The sequence below is a fragment of the Acipenser ruthenus genome, chromosome 18, assembly GCF_902713425.1.
Source record: "Acipenser ruthenus chromosome 18, fAciRut3.2 maternal haplotype, whole genome shotgun sequence".
Taxonomy (NCBI): Eukaryota; Metazoa; Chordata; class Actinopteri; order Acipenseriformes; family Acipenseridae; genus Acipenser; species Acipenser ruthenus.
In genome coordinates, this window is record NC_081206.1 from 25327836 (window position 1) to 25344324 (window position 16489).

Here is a 16489-nt window from a genome sequence, read left to right on the forward strand (position 1 = left end):
AGCAAATTATTGTTTGAAACAAATTATGGTTTGTAGGAAGATAATAAACCTGCCTTTGTTTTACAGCTGAAGGAGCAGCGAGAGAAGGAGCGGAAATCCCGCAAGGCCAAGGAGAATGGGGAGGAAGACGGAGAGTTTGACGACCTGGTGTCAGCCCTGCGCTCCGGCGAAGTGTTTGACAAGGACCTCTCCAAGATGAAACGCAATCGCAAGCGTATCAACAGCCAAGTAACAGAGAACAGCCGGGAGAGGCCAGTTACCAAGCTCAACTTCTAAACTTCTACATGCGAAACACTGCAGCTTAAAAAAGGGGCAGTGGCACTTTCATTAAAAATGCTAGGAATCCTCAAGCTCTCCCTCTCTGTCTCTCATGCTAGTCACACTGCCCTGTGGCGGCTTCATTTCTTATCTGACTTTCTGTTATTTCCGCTATTGGCTGAAAATAATAAGAAAAAGCCAATTTGCTGTGGTGCATAAGAATACCAATGTCTGTCTGGAAACAGATTACAAAAAAAAAAAAACATTCCCTTCAATGAAGAGTATGGAGAATAATTTAAAGCTTTCAGTCTTCTAAAGTGAAGTGAACCACTTATTACCAGGATCATCAGCCTGTGGCTGCCCTAACTATTTAGTTTTTTTTTTTTATTATTATTGTCATTGAATACTGGACTAGACAGTTGGAATATGGTGCTGGTGCACCATAGATGGAGGTTAGAAGGACATGCATTGATAACAGATCTTCAAAGGAGTTTCAAGCACCCTGAAGGGATGCCCATCCATGCACATATTGCAGGATCTTTTGTTTGACTCTTGGGCGGGACGGATACTGTTTTATAACCATTGGAAATCTGGAAGTCATGGAAATCTGTTTTGTGCTCCCTCCTTGGAATAATGTAATCTCCAATGACAATTTTTGAACAAAAGAAACATATTTTGTTTCTTTGTGGAAAAGCTTTCATTCTAACAAATGCAGTGTTTGCACTGAAAAACAGAATTATTGGAGCATGTTTGTTACTGCCAAGTTACCCCAAAATGCCCTGCTTTTATGAAAAACATTCTATGCTGTCTCAAATGGGATGCTGTTTCTCAAAGGGAAAACATCAAATAAAAATGTAATTAAAAATTAAAAGAAAAAAGAAGCCCCCACCCCATAATCTACAAGAAATCTGCTTTTGGAAGCCCAGTATGGAAGGGGGCATTGTGGACCCAGGCATTACTAGTATACTAAAACCATAACCTTTTGATCCTAAAAGGAAGAACTTAAAGTGTAAACACCAGTCTCAAAATGTAGAAGTGGGCTTTCAGCAAATCACCAGTTCTTGGCAGGGGATATGGTGATTATTTGCTTGCTAGGTAAATTACGCATTTAAGTGGCCAATACAATAATCATTTCTACAATTTTTCCTGCCTGTAGCAGGCACTCTAATGGCAAAACTGTAAGTTGTATTTTTATTACACGATTTAAAGTCAAAATGGTGCAGTTTTACTGATCAGGGCTCACCTAACTGTTTTTGTCTCTGTTTGCATCTTATTTAATTTAAATGAAAAAAGGTCTACCAAAACAAGCAATAGACGGATCTATAGAACTATGAGTCAGCTCTTCCTTGAATAAAACTACACTTTGTATCCTTAACCTCCTCCAAATTGTGTGAACAACTTTTCTTTATATGTGGGTTCCTATCTATATGACTTTTTATAATTTAAAACTGCCTTCTAATGTAAGATAGACCTGAAATACAAAAACATTAAATAAAAAAAGGATGGCGAAGTGTAAACTGTTTTTACTGTTCTTAATTCATGAATGATTCTGCCAAAAATAGAAGTAAACATTGACTCGGGCCACCAGGTGGCACTCTTGTGAAACCTTGGAAAACAGCTCCACCTTTTGGATTAGTATGATCATTTTGAAAAAAATGTAGTGGAAGCTTGTACCTAGAGTGTGTAAAGTACTGGTCTTTCTTTATGGATTATACACACATTTAAAAAAAAAAAAAAAAAAAAACCTTCAGTTACCATGCACGGCTAGTGTGGATTGATATATTGAGGTTTATACCACAGGATGCTTAAAAGAGATTTCAAAAATGGGTTATTTCACAGTTTGACCTGGTCCCTTATACCATCAACCAAAATATTATGTAATTTTCCACATCTGTATGCACTTTTAATACACTTCTCCAAAGCAAAACATTATTTTTTTCAACTGTCTTTTGAAAGATTAGTAGATGTTAGGTTGGGTGTTGGGTTATGAATCTTATTTTACCATTCTTGTCTTTGCTTACTCTGAAAACTAGACCTTAATCTTTGCATACAAAAATTGAACCCAGAAACAAATATATATATACACACAACCTATACTTTTGCTAATTAAAAATTAAAAGAATATTTGAATGTTTTTTATCTAAAAAATTCAAAAGCCATGTTCATCCCAGCACCAACTTTCAAGTTTCAGATGGCCAAGTCAAAGCTAACAAACGTAATTCTACATTTTAACCTTAAAAGGTATGTCATATGCAGACAGGGTAAAAGAATTGAATCTATTCAGTCTTGAACAAAGAAGACTATGCGGCGAACATTCAAAATCCTAAAAGGTATAGACAATATCGACCCAGGGGACTTTTTGGACCTGAAAAAAGAAACACGGGCCAGGGGTCACAAATGGAGATTAGATAAAGGGGCATTCAGAACAGAAAATAGGAGGCACTTTTTTACACAGAGAATTGTGAGGGTCTGGAACCAACTCCCCAGTAATGTTGTTGAAGCTGACACCCTGGGATCCTTCAAGAATCTGCTTGATGAGATTCTGTGATCAATAAGCTACTAACAACCAAACGAGCAAGATGGGCTGAATGGCCTCCTCTCATTTGTAAACTTTCTTATGTTCTTATGTTCTTTTATTATGTAAGAAAGAAAATAGAAGGCACTGCTGTATTAACAAGTTGTTCTTGTTTAGACTGGCAGTCTGCAACTATTATATCCCCTGTGACCACTACATTTTACCTGTCCATCCCATCACATCTAAAGGAAGCAGGCATGCTTTTCACCCATCTGTTCTGATGGCTAGATTAATAGATCTTGGCTGTCTGGGTTGTGGGCCTATCCAACACAAACTTGCACACGGCTTGCTTCTGAAACCCTGAATTAAAAAATGTGTTTTGTATGGAAAATGACGTCTGAGCTGCGGTGTGGTCTGATGTTTGCTTATGAGCTCTTATTAAAACAGAGGATGTTCATTAATGCGGGGGGGGGGGGGGTAGGTTTGCTTGGTTTTAGTTGCCAGTATGTAACTTGAAACCTTTGATTTTGTTTTATTGTGCCTTAAAACCAAATAAATAAATACATAAAAAAAAAAAAATATTGACAACCAATGTGGTTGCCTACATGATAATCCTGGAAACGTTAAGTCTTAAAAGTTCTATTAAGAGGATTTTGCAGCAGAACATTTCAGCTGTACTTAAGCTCCTGAATGAATCATAATAACATTCAATATATCGCCTTAAAAAAAATCATTTCACCTTGGTAACAGGAATGCACTCTATAATGTATACACTGGCCTTCTGAAAAATAAATATTTTCTTTAAATCAGGTATCTGAATCTAGGTCATAGTGCCCTAGGTTTTTATGTCTTGTCCTGGCAAATTTCACTTCCTGTACTGCAGAAATTAGGTCGTATGTACAGCAAAAGAAAAAAAAATAGGCTCAGGTGACTTTAATGTTGTAGCTGGTGCACAGGAATGTTTTGATTGGATAAATGAGTTTCACCAGATTAAAAGTGGAGTCTGAGCAAGATGGTATGCTAAAGACTATTAAAAGCTCTTCCACTATCCTAACAAAATTATTCCACTTTCTGATTTTTTTTTCAGTTTGGAGTATGTTTTAAACATGAATATGAAATGTAAAATGTTGTGTAGGTACAAGTGACGGTACAAGGTTTCACTTTATTTCAATTATCATGATGAGATAACAGATATGTATGTTTTACAGACTGGTAATTCTGCAATACAGAACAGAAGATCTTAGATTGTCCTTCAAAGCTTTAATTTTTTGAGTATCATTTTCCCTACCACCGTATTGTATATACTATGCTGAATACTGTCCAGTATGAGGTATTACCATATCATAGATCTATAGATGTTAATATTTTGGTATGTTAATTTTCAATTAAGCATAGTGGGGTCATTTTTCTTATATGGTTATACAGTGTTCATATTCATATAAATGAAAAACTGTGCCTACACTTTATAGGCCCCTGTACTGATGTGCTTGTGATACCAAAACCATTGTTAGTTAATATATAACTCATTAGGGTAATAATAGACAGATAACTTGGGCATTATTCTCAGAGTTTTTAAGGGGTCTACAGGTGTGAGGAGAGTGCCAGTCATTGCAACTGTATTTCATTTTATGGAAAACTTGTGATCTTTTTCTCTGCATTGATTTGGTTTGAAGGTTTGCATTCCAAAGGTTGAAATTCATTCTTCTCGCTACTCGGCCGACGGCCCACCAGGATTCTTCACACTCGCTTCCTTTCAGGATCACTGGAGTTATCTCCTAATCTTTGGCTGGGGTTGATCTTGGATGGCATTGGAAAAGTAATGCATTCCTTTCCAGTTTATGGTCTTACTGCACATGTGTGGATTCCAGATTTCTAATGCACATTATTACCATCATGGGAGCTCCTCTAGCTCTTAATTTGTGCAGCTTGAAAGATTAATCTCTTTCCATGCAGAAAAGTGCCTAAATCCTTTCCAAAATTAACTTTGCTGTTTTTAACAGAACATCTCATACCCCCTCCTGTATTTCCCTGGAAAACGCAGAACAGATTGGGCCAGCTGGAAAAAAAAGTAGATTATTAACACATTTACAAATGTTCATTTTGTGTTTAGTTAGTTTAATATATTGTAACTGTGTAAGGTATTGTAACCTGTTTATAAACCAGTAAAAATTGAATAACAACATAAAACCTGATCTCATTACCACAATGATATTTTTAAGTGTCTTTCAACAACTTTCACTGATATGACTGAGTTAATAATCATTAATTAGTTATCTGATGTTGTTTGAACTGTTTTAGCGGTTCATAAATAAGCTACTATAGATAAACAAAATGTTATCAAAAAAAAGAGTAAGCTAGTTGATAACAGAAATTGTCCCTTAAAAGTGTGAAGTTATTACTCATGAATCATTTAATTATTGTCAAGGCAATATTATTGGTAGTATACAATAATGTAAGAATGAGAACAATGCACAGCTCCCGTTTCATTCATAACATTATTATTTGTTTCTTAGCAGATGCCCTTAGCCAGGGCGACTTACAATTGTTACAAGATATCACATTATTTTTCTACGTACAATTACCCATCTAGGTAAAGTACCTTGCTCAAGGGTGAAACAGCAGTGTCCCCCACCTGAGATTGAACCCACGACCCTCCGGTCAAGAGTCCAGAGCCCTAACCACTACTCCACACTGCTGCCCCAACATTGCGAGACATACTGAAATGTGATCCTGTAAAAAGTATTTTTACTGCGCCAGCTAGGTGAAGGGAGTCCCCTGGTGGCAAATTTCTGTATGACATGCATTATTTTGCTTTCATGCGGTTTCAAAGGCATAGCACAGGGGTGAGCAGTCACGGTCCTGGAGGGCCATTTCACTCGAGGTTCAACAGGTAAAATTTTAGAATGACTAATACAGGGTCTAGATGGAGGTTGAATTGGTTCAATTAAACAATTTAGAACAGGGTTGGAACAAAGACCAGGACTGGAAGATCCAGCTTGGAACAAAGACCAGGACTTTGTCCATGCCTGGTGTAGCACTTGAGCAGTCGAAACTGCCAAACACTAAAACTAAAAAAAAAATGTATCCTTGTTTTTCTACAGTTTTCAACCTATTAAAGCTCTGTAATAGTGTTCAATCTTCAGGATTCATCATGTGTAACTACATATGTATGGTAAAACTGTTCATCTTTCGTTCTAACACTTTGTTGTTTTATTGCCTCTAATTGTTAAATACTGTAGTTGAATGTGTTGAGAAGTTGTTTAAAATGTATTTTCACGATCAGTCTTCCCTTTGTCTAACTGAAGGGCTTGGTGGAAGAAGTTGCTAGCCCTCAACTTTGAGATACTTGAAGTTGGTCAGAGCTATAAGAGCTTATGAGGAATGATCGTGTTCCATGTGCACCCCCATAGTGCTAAATCTGGCTGATTCAGTGTGTAGGTCCTGCATGCAACTCATCCACTGACCCTTACTTTACATACACTGTGTATCTGTATATATTTTACAACTGAGCCTTAAATTGTTACATTGCAATAGTTCACAGCACTTTAGGTGATGCATAAAAGTTGTTTATTTCCCATTGGATGTACAAAATAAGTCTTACATCCACATTTTGACACAAACAATAGCACATTTTGAATAATACATTAAGTCATTAAATACTGTGTGGAAAAAATACTGGCTAGCTAGTAACAAACCTCAATCTTAAGAAGGCAGTATAAAACTGGACTCTTTCCTTATTCCATAAACTGTGTTAAGGCTTTGAAACAGCAGGCATCCAGAGTGCAATATGGGTTAGTCTAAATAAGCACTTGTTTTGGGTGAGTTACTTGACTAGACTTTGTGCTTTTTCCGTCACATACTGGCATTCCACATAAAACAAATATTTAACAAATAACATCATATCAACAGTGAGGACAATAACATTTCAAAATTTCTTATACAGAGTACACTGCAAGCCTTTATCTGTAATGCAAATATAGGTGTTGCAATACCAGTAGTTTTTTGTGTATAGAAAAATATATGTGTGTGTGTGTGTATATATATATATATATATATATATATATATATATATATATATATATATATATATATATATATATATATATATATATATATTTATATACACACACACACACACAAATTTATACTATGACACATTACATTTTAAAAACACTGATTTGGCAGTTGACACCCAAGGTTCATCTATCTTCAGGAATTGTCAAGGTTAAACACCAACACACACAAGAAAAATAGAAGAAAAAAAAGACACTTTGAGAAATGCATTACATCATCATCATTCAGATGCACTGCCCACTGAGTCAGGTCTTCAGTAAGCTTCCATTTTGTAAGGTTTTTGTTTAAATAAGGTTGTAGTTGTTTTGTTGTTTATCTGATTTGCATTTGCATGCATAGCAAATATTTGTTATTTAAAATGCATAGGAAGCTGTGTGGTCTGGTGATTAAAGAAAAGGGCTTGTAAAAATCTCGACTCAGCCACTGACTCATTGTGTGACACTGAGCAAGTCACTTAACCTCCTTGTGCTTGTCTTTTGGGTGAGACATGGCTGTAAGTGACTCTGCATGATGCATACTTCACACACCCTGGTCTCTTGTCGCCTTGGATAAAGGCGTCTGCTAAATAAACAAATAATAATAATATTGTGAAATATAAACGGTTTTGGTTCCGAGTCAGGAAAACATTGCAGCAAGGGTTTGCTACAAATAAACAACATTTACACTTAATAACTAAATACATACATAAATAAATAACAATTTGACAACAACACTTTTGGCACTTTAAAATACTGCTTTAAGTTTCTATTCCCATCGAGAACACAAAACAAATTAACACAATGAATCACTCTGTTTCCCCAAAAAGCCTAGCAAGAACATCTGATTATTTTAATTTTGTATCACAGTGTTGTCTGCTTCATATTGGCACTTTGAAAGGCTTTGAAATTGCCCATTTTGCAGCAGCTAATCACATGATTTCCATAACATACTGGTCAATTTCACTGTATTAGGTTGATGCTTAACTTAGTTTAGCCACATGGAGATTATATATATATATATATATATATATATATATATATATATATATATATATATATATATGCTTTTCTTTATCTGTCTTTCTCATAATCGGCGTTAAAAGTTCCAGTATTGCAGTAAATGGTCCTGTTATTTAGTTATTTATTTCAAATGTGGGACTTTGATATAATATATGTTTGCAGCAACAATGCATCATTCTTATTAAGCAATATTGCCAAAACTACGGTTATGTCTGAATTACTGGTGTTTTAGTGCCACCAAGGCCTGGCATCAATTCTCGATAATAAGGTTATAGGCTAGTATCCGCGGTCTCAGATTTGGCTATCGCTGGTTCGGACACGGTGTCTGGCTGCCCGTCCCTACAGAACATCAGCGCAGGGTTTTTGCAAGCCCACATGGTAACGTCCCCTCCGTTCGCAGGGCTAGAGGAGGACATTCTGCTACCTGCTCCGTGTCGGTTAGCATACCGGTCTCTAATCCTATCAGCGCGGCTCCTGGCTTCCCTGCTCTGGTTTTGTGTGGAAAGGTAAGCCGCAATGTTACGAGTCCTATATCCTTCTTCTCGGTTGCGCCCCAAAAGCATTGAGATATTGGGGTTCCTTATAACGTATATAAGAGGATTGATTGCCCCGTTTGCCCACGCCATTAATACAGCCACAGTGTCCATAACGGGGTTAAAACGATAATCAGCGGCAGCCGTGATGATACCCATCAAGCAGTAAGGCCCCCAACAGAAGATAATAAACACAATCATGATAAGCACAGTTGTGGCCGTTCTCATCTCGCTATAAAACCGGAGAAGGTGGGCATAAGTGGTCACCGGTCGCACCCTGATCTCTGACAGCCTCACAGTTTTGCAGATGTTATAGTGGCAAAAGCACATGAGGGCAAAAGGCAGAAGGTAACAGATCACAATTAAAGTTATGCTGTATGCAGTGCCCATCCTAGAGCTGCCCGAATGAAAGACATACATGCAGTGATAAAAGCCATTTTTGTGAATTACCAGCTTATCTGTGGTCTTTGCCATCAAGTACCATGGAAACGAAAAAAATACCGCTGTCAACCACACGGCCACCAACAACTGGGCGGCCTGTTTCTTCCCAATTTTTTTTTGCGGCTGTTTCACTATGGCATAATAGCGGTCGAAAGATACCAGAGTCATCGTCAGGGTGGAGATGATGCCAAAGCAAGAGTTAAAAAACCCATTGGCTACGCAGAAGCCATCTCCAAACATCCACAGTCCATCCTTGCTGAACAGCATGATAAAAGAAAAAGGTAAACAAAGTATGGCCGTCAGAAAATCTGACAGAGAAAGGGACATAATAAAGGCATTCGTCACCGTCCTCAACTGCCTGTGCTTGATGATGATAACAATAACTGCCAAATTTCCAAAGCTGCAGAGCAGAAAGATGAGCAGAAAGATCAACGTTTGAGATGCCAAAGCGATGCCATGGAGAAGGAAACTCGTCGGGGCGACTTTCCCATCGTGTTGCTCTTGGTTTTGGTCACCTCCTGCAGTCTGGTTGTCTGATATGAGGTGTGTTATTGTGTTGAAGACGGGGGTCTGGGTAAAGATGTCCAGCATAAAGTCTCTCCCTGAGCTGTTGTCAGCTTCTGAGCAGTTGCTGAGCAGAGCAATGTTCACAGAGGAATCCATCGGGCTCAGCTGAGGGGCATCCACGAAATGGAGGATTCATCACTTTGCAATATTTATAGCTGCATTTGTTTGAAACCAGGCAGTGCAAAAAGTCTTTCTTTATTTTATTCAGAGCCTATTATAACGGAACCTATTGTTCCGTATGGAACACCCAAGATATTCGACTGAATCTGCATTTTTTCCTGTTGCACGTTGCTTTCCCCGGGGGGCAATATTTGCATTAAACTGTGTTGTTTAGTTTGCTCTTCTCTGTCACTCCTAGTCTTTGCCTTTCTCTCGCTCTCTCTCCCTCTCTCTCTCCTACATTTTGGTGGCTGTGATCAACACAGTGACGTTTCGGGCCGTTACCAAGGCAGCGTTGTGTTTATTTATTTATTTATTTATTTATTTATTTATTTTACTACTACGCACTTTGTAATAAAAAAGGTCGATTGTCGGTACTCTTTTCACGTATACGTATGCGGTGGGAGGGAGTTAGGGGAGTAAATTAGCGTATGAATTGTACCAAGAGATGAACAAGAAATGTGAATCACGCTGGATAATAAAAAGGATGCTTTACAGAATGAGTTAATAAAATATGACTGAAATTAAACATTTCAGTAAAACGCAATGAAGAATGAAAAAGGGGATTGTGTATATGAGTCTTGAGCAGCTAACCATGTGAAATGTTTGGCACATTTTACATGGTAACTGTATGTAAAAATATGTATTTGAAAGGTACAAATTGAAAGATGGATTATAGTTTCAATAATAAATACATCATCTGTAATGAAATCGATTTTTTATTAATTGATTGCTGGGCATGCATTTTTGCACACGACTCAATAATGCTTTAATTTGTACACAAAACTACAAGTCTAAACACAACCTCTAGGAAATGGGTAGGAATTTCTGAAGAATGAAACAAAAACTTCCTTATTTCCAACAAACATGACATTCTAATAATTTTAGTAATAATATGAAACACACTAAGTGGTACAATAAAATAAAACAAAGCATTTTGAATCCAAGTATACAGATATATTTAGAAATGATCCTATAGTCTGTAATTATGCATGCTACAGATTTATTTCAAAAGAAACCCATTTTTTAGGTCATCATCATTTTCCAGTACAAAACTTGCTGTTCCAGTATAATGTGCATGTCCTGCAACCTCTACAGTAACTGCCTTGAAGTCTCCGCATTCGGTTTCCTAGAGAGATAAAAGTGACATCACACAGTGAAATCATACAGTATTTAAGGAATGCCAATTAAAATGTTCTGCACTGCTTGCTAATAATTACATTAACTTTCAGTAAAATGTCAGTTAGATATTAAAGAAGGCTGGTGACTTTAAAGAAAACAAAATGATCAGATATTGATTGTTGAAAGGTCTTTCCATGTATTTAACACTTCTTACCTGCACTGCTTTTCCAGTAAACAGGGAACCCGTGGCCCCACTTTGGAATGTCCTGGTCTGGTTCAGTTGAATAAGACCCTTATGATATTGGAGGGCAATTCGAGCGGTCACCCCTGAACCAGTAGGACTTCTATCAACCTATAGAGAAAAGTAATGTTTTTCTATTGTTACACCAGCTTGCTCTAATTTAACTATGTTTCTTTTTTGTGCTACTCTGTATAGTATATTTAATAAGAAGGCAGCACTGGACCTAAATTTGACTAGTCAATATATATATATATTTTACTTTTCTGAGGCAACAGGGCAATTCCTTTTACTGATTCATGTTTTTTTTTTTCGTTTCAGAATTATTAAATATTATATGATAAATAATAATAATTCTGACCTGAGCATCTGCAAAAACACAAACATTGGCAGTAGGTTCATCAGAAAAAGCATCTTTACCATCTGTGAGGATGGTTCCATAGAGGAAAGCTAGATCTGGACTGCTAGGATGGTGAAGTTTAACCTGGAAAGATAAAGCTGTTTAACATGTGTGTATTTGTTCAGGACCTTACAAGTTACACTGATAATAAAAGCAGTTTTCTAGGGTACCAGTCAACTCAAAACCAGGCCGCCCCAAGCACTAGCGGATATACTGCAGGTAATCTTGGACCCAAATGGAATCAGATGCATGAAATCAGCGCCAAGTCCAGTCAGACAATTGTTGAAAAATAATCACAATCACAATCAGAATTTCATTAACCTTTACAAAGAAAGCAAACAAATTCAAAGTGAAACACCGGTATATGTGTTGTGTTGCACTGCATGACTGATAATAATGCTATTACTAATATTAATAATAATAATACCTCCTCTGCTGTATTTTAAATATAGGAACAATTAACGGTTAATTGTGAAAAATAACGTTCTTGCAGGGACACCATATAGCACACAATTGAGAATGAAGACACTTGTAATTACTGTTAAAACTGTTGAGTTTCTGTGCAATCCACTTCCTACCTTTCTTTTGACAGCATTAGTTACTGCAGTTGCTGCATCCACAAGGTCCCTGGTTCTGGAATGACTGATGACTGATGTCCAAACTTCTCTGCTCTGACAAATGCATAAAACGCACCACCGTAACTGATATCCACAATGACCTCCCCATGACCAGGTACATCAACTGTAATATCTAAAAGTATAATCCCAAAAATATAAATTATAATAAAAATAATATCCAGATCTTATATAAACCATTAGAGATGATCAGTCTTCTACAGACACTTTTAGGCAATGATTCTTTAAAAAAGACAAGGTGTTCACTTGGAAACATTTCTTCATGTAAATTAAAGGACATAGCATTTTTTTTTTTCCTTTTAACGATTCAGATTGTATTTGACTGATTGATACTTAATTTTTCAGCTCAGCATTATCTTAGAGATTCTGGAGTATTATCAGTTATTGTCATCAGCAAATGTGAACTCAGCATTTGCTCGATTGGAGAGAATAAGGACCAAAAGGTTCAATGAAGATGCACAGCATCATAAAAAAGAAAGAAAAAACAAATGGTAATAACTCCTTATTTACAAAAAAGCATCATATGAGGTATTTCACTGTCTGTAACTATGGCTATGAAAATGCTTACCTGTAGCAAATGCAAACGCTGGGACGCTATGGAACCTCACCTTCCCAGTGTTCTGATTGGAGTATTCGACAAATGCCTTCACCAGACCACATGGGCAATGAATGTTCACCTGAGTTTCCGGCGACTGAGGCGCTGTGACCAGACCGTAGTCCACAGCAAACCTGCCCAGGGCAATAACGGCATGACCACACATCGTGCTGTACCCTTCATTGTGCATAAAGAGTACACCCAAGTGAGCTTCATTAAGTTCACTTTTTACCACAAGAGCACCATACATGTCATAATGTCCCCGGGGCTCAAATATTAATAGTTGCCTTAAATGGTCAAGTTTTTCACGTACATAGCGTCTCTTTGCCAGGACGCTCCCTCCTATAATGTCAGGGAAGCCACTCACCACTATCCGTAATGGCTCGCCACCAGTATGCATGTCAACTACTGAAATGACCGACCCATCGTGAGGGGGCAGTTTTAGTGATTCCATGCTTGCATAACTCCGTAAAAAGTAAAATTGTCACATAAGCAAACAAACCTAGACTACAAAAAACTTCAGACGTATTAAATGGGAAAACACGCCTACACGCTTACGTACTGGACCGCCCTCTACATATTTTGTGTGGCAAGATATGAGCTCGTATTCTCAGTCTGAGTGATCTATGTGAGTCAAGTAGAAAGTATTAGGCATTTTTAAAATAATGTCTTTATGCACATTTAAAGCAAATTAATGTTTATTTAAAATATCTTAAACTGTGGTCGATAAAAAAACAAACAAACAAAAAACCCCGTAAGATTTGTGTTCATTTGCAGCTTCCGTAACAGCGAGGGTTGTTTAGTCACGTGTGTAAACTCATCAAAATGGGCAGGATCGTATTCTGAAAATATTACGGCAAGTCAGTCCTATAGAAAGCTGAAACTGTTACGCCTTAAATGTAGTGAGGAGGGTTTCCGGCTTTTTTTAGAAACGACGAGGAAGCTGCTTCTTTTTTATGCGATACTTTCTTTTTTATGTAGAACATGTTCTCAAACATGTGTAAGTCGGATTTCTACAGCGTATCAATGATCTGTGCTGCTAGTTTAGTAAAACAAAAATGTACACATTTTATATCAGTGTCTGCCTGCCGCACTGCAGTCAGATTCGCTTTGTGTCTGTGCCAGCAGTTACTGACGTCGTGATGCATCTATTTGCATGCTTTATATATATATATATATATGTGTGTGTGTGTGTGTTTATTGCACATAGTACTGTAATGAGCAGAAGTACACGATTGGTATTATTATTAATGTAGCCAAACATTTATGCATGGCATATTTGCATTCCATACATTTGGTATTACTATATATATATATATATATATATATATATATATATATATATATATATATATATACTTCTCCTTTTTCCTTGAAGCTGTGAAGCTATGCCCAGGATTATACTGTGGAAGACCCAGGTTAAACCTCACCGAGGGAGAATGTGGGGTAAGTACAAAGGAAAACGGATAGTACCAAACGTGAGGTTTAGTTAATATTGTCTAACAACTTAAAAACACATTGGCTGTTGCTGTGCTTGGCGGATGTTCAGATACCATTTTAAACAGTGGTACTCTGTACTGAGGTTCCCAGGGCAGCACCCCAAGAACTTATCTGTTATCTAACTTACGAGGGATGCGGGAGCACGTTTTGAAGAAATTGGTGTGTTATTAACTAATGATGACATAGGCCTAGTATTGAATTTGCCCCTGCATTTTTGAAACTGTAAGATTAACCATAATGCTGTTAATCTTTTAAAGGTTTGTCCAAGAGGAGAAAGAACTGATGGCGAGAAGATTTGTCGTATGTGTGTGGAGTCTCCAGAGCTGTATGACTGGCTTTACCTAGGCTTTATGGCCCTGTTACCATTGGTTCTTCACTGGTTTTTCATTGAATGGTACTCGGGCAAAAAAAGGTAGCTACCTATATAATCTTGACTGTAGTGTGTAGTGGGAATTTATATTCCATTCTAGCACCACAGCTCAGAATTTAAAGCAAAACGATAAATTGACTAGTAATGTTACACTAAAATAAATAAACCAGTAAATGGGTCTTATATCTGTGTATGCATTATTTTAGGCTACAGCACATAGGTTATGCTTACATAACAAAGGTATTGTTCTTTTGTCTCAAATGTCATCAAGGCTAGAATGTATAAAAAATGTTGCAATAGAAAATTTTTAAAAGGTGTTAAACTAAAATGTTGTTTTTTATTATTCTAGCTCCAGTGCTCTTTTTCAACACATAACTGCACTGTTTGAGTGCAGTGCAGCAGCTATTGTCACACTCCTGGTAAATGATCCAGTTGGCATGCTGTCTATCCGATCCTGCAAAGTACAGATGCTGTCAGACTGGTACACAATGCTCTACAACCCCAGTCCTGATTATGTCACTACACTGCACTGTACCCAGGAAGCTGTATATCCTCTGTAAGTACTAACCAGTTTTGAATGGCGAGAAAACAAATGTTTTTTTAATCTAACAGTTTACCATCATAATAAAGAGTATGCATTGATTTTATTATATATGTTTTTTCATTCATTTGATCCCAGGTATACAATTGTGTTTATATACTATGCCTTCTGCCTAGTATTTATGATGATGCTTCGACCATTACTGGTAAAGAAGATTGCTTGTGGTTTGGGAAAATCAGACCGATTTAAAAGCATATATGCTGCCCTGTACTTCTTCCCAATTCTGACTGTACTACAGGCAGTTGGAGGTGGCCTGCTTTGTAAGTATAATACATTTATCTGGTACTGTACATAGCAGGGGGAGAAAATCCAGATTTAACTGGCTATAACTTGACAGGTGTGTGTGTGTGTCTGTCTTTATCTATTCTCTCTCTCTCTCTCTCTGTCTCTCTCTCCCTGGTGTGGGACATTCTCCTGGTATACCCAGAGTCTCTTTTATTCTGGAAGGCCAAATGAATGACACAGTTCACATTTCACATGTCCTAATACAGTTGTGTGTGTTTATGTAGATCGATTAATGCATATATAATATAATATATATATTTTTGATATATATATATATATATATATATATATATATATATATATATATATATATATATATATATATATATATAATATAATATAGATATTTTTGATATATATATATAATGTAATATATATATTTTATATATATATATTTTTTTTATGGGCATGTTAATTAATTTCTGTTTTGTTACTATTTTAGACTATGCGTTTCCATACATTATCCTGGTGTTGTCATTGGTTACCTTGGCTGTCTACATGTCGGCTTCAGAAATACAGGTAAGAACCTTTAAATATAAGTGTATTCGCTGGTGGTTCGTTTTACTTTTCCCAACTGTTGGGAATTCATTGCTACAGTAATTCTGTTGGTAGTTGCTGATTACAAAAAAAACCAAAAAAACAAAGGGAAATCTTTGCCAGTGTTTATTTAAGGATTTTACTACAGCATACAAAGATTAAAGGACAACAACACTTGAAATAAAGTTATTTAATGATTTTTTTATTTTTTATTTTTTTCCGCCCCAAGTCTTTTAGGAACCTTGTTGCCAAGAAGAAAAGACTGGTTGTCCTCTTCAGTCACTGGCTGCTACATGCTTATGGAATCATCTCTATCTCCAGACTTGATAAACTAGAGCAAGACCTCCCCCTTCTAGCTTTGGTTCCAACACCTGCTCTTTTTTACCTGTTAACTGCCAAGTTTACTGAGCCTAACCGGATACTCTCAGAAGGGGGGAATGGGCATTAAACAATTGTGTGAAACAGAAACTCGATGTATTACATGTTTTTGTAAATGAAGCTGGTTTCTGATTATAGTGCATAAATGTACCGTATTCCTTTGAATTTAAGACACTTTTTTTTTTTTTTTTCAACAATTTTTGTGCTTCTCAAAATAGGCTGTGTCTTAAATTAGAGTACAGTATAGTGATGCGTGTATTAAAATCGCCAAAAGACCTGACTA

At 36.8% G+C, this 16489-nt stretch overlaps 3 protein-coding genes and 1 pseudogene across 7 annotated transcripts in view; 2 read left to right on the top strand and 2 right to left on the bottom strand.

Moving 5' to 3' along the window:
• The window catches only part of LOC117421241 (disheveled-associated activator of morphogenesis 1-like), an 80339-nt gene extending 78564 nt beyond the window's left edge, over positions 1-1775 (top strand). For all 5 annotated transcript variants that reach the window (XM_058991668.1, XM_058991673.1, XM_058991671.1 and 2 more), the window contains one exon: positions 67-1775. In XM_058991668.1, the coding sequence (XP_058847651.1) occupies positions 67-276 (210 nt within the window). In that variant the 3' untranslated portion in view covers positions 277-1775. The remainder of the gene's footprint in view (positions 1-66) is intronic.
• Positions 1776-7893: 6118 nt separating this feature from the next.
• On the bottom strand, positions 7894-9791 carry LOC117963862 (G-protein coupled receptor 135). Its single transcript, XM_034905350.2, has one exon. It carries the CDS (start codon positions 9480-9482, stop codon positions 8115-8117), a length of 1368 nt encoding a protein of 455 aa, XP_034761241.2. The 5' UTR covers positions 9483-9791; the 3' UTR covers positions 7894-8114.
• Positions 9792-10037: 246 nt separating this feature from the next.
• Positions 10038-13112, bottom strand: LOC117405268 (trans-L-3-hydroxyproline dehydratase-like; annotated as a pseudogene).
• An 84-nt stretch (positions 13113-13196) lies between these two features.
• Positions 13197-16396, top strand: LOC117403182 (JNK1/MAPK8-associated membrane protein). The gene is made up of 7 exons (XM_058991678.1): positions 13197-13535; positions 13914-13981; positions 14293-14447; positions 14755-14961; positions 15085-15266; positions 15734-15810; positions 16058-16396. The coding sequence occupies exons 1-7, from the start codon at positions 13520-13522 to the stop codon at positions 16274-16276; spliced, it is 924 nt and encodes a 307-aa protein (XP_058847661.1). The 5' UTR covers positions 13197-13519; the 3' UTR covers positions 16277-16396.
• The last annotated feature ends 93 nt before the right edge of the window (positions 16397-16489 follow it).

What these genes read in the sequence shown, in the direction of transcription:
- LOC117963862 (XM_034905350.2), bottom strand. Translation starts at nt 9,482, where the DNA reads ATGGATTCCTCTGTGAACATTGCTCTGCTCAGCAACTGCTCAGAAGCT.
- LOC117403182 (XM_058991678.1), top strand. An exon ending in TGGTACTCGGGCAAAAAAAG is followed by an intron (nt 14,448 to 14,754) that starts GTAGCTACCTAT and finishes TTATTATTCTAG; the next exon opens with CTCCAGTGCTCTTTTTCAAC. An exon ending in CAGGAAGCTGTATATCCTCT is followed by an intron (nt 14,962 to 15,084) that starts GTAAGTACTAAC and finishes ATTTGATCCCAG; the next exon opens with GTATACAATTGTGTTTATAT.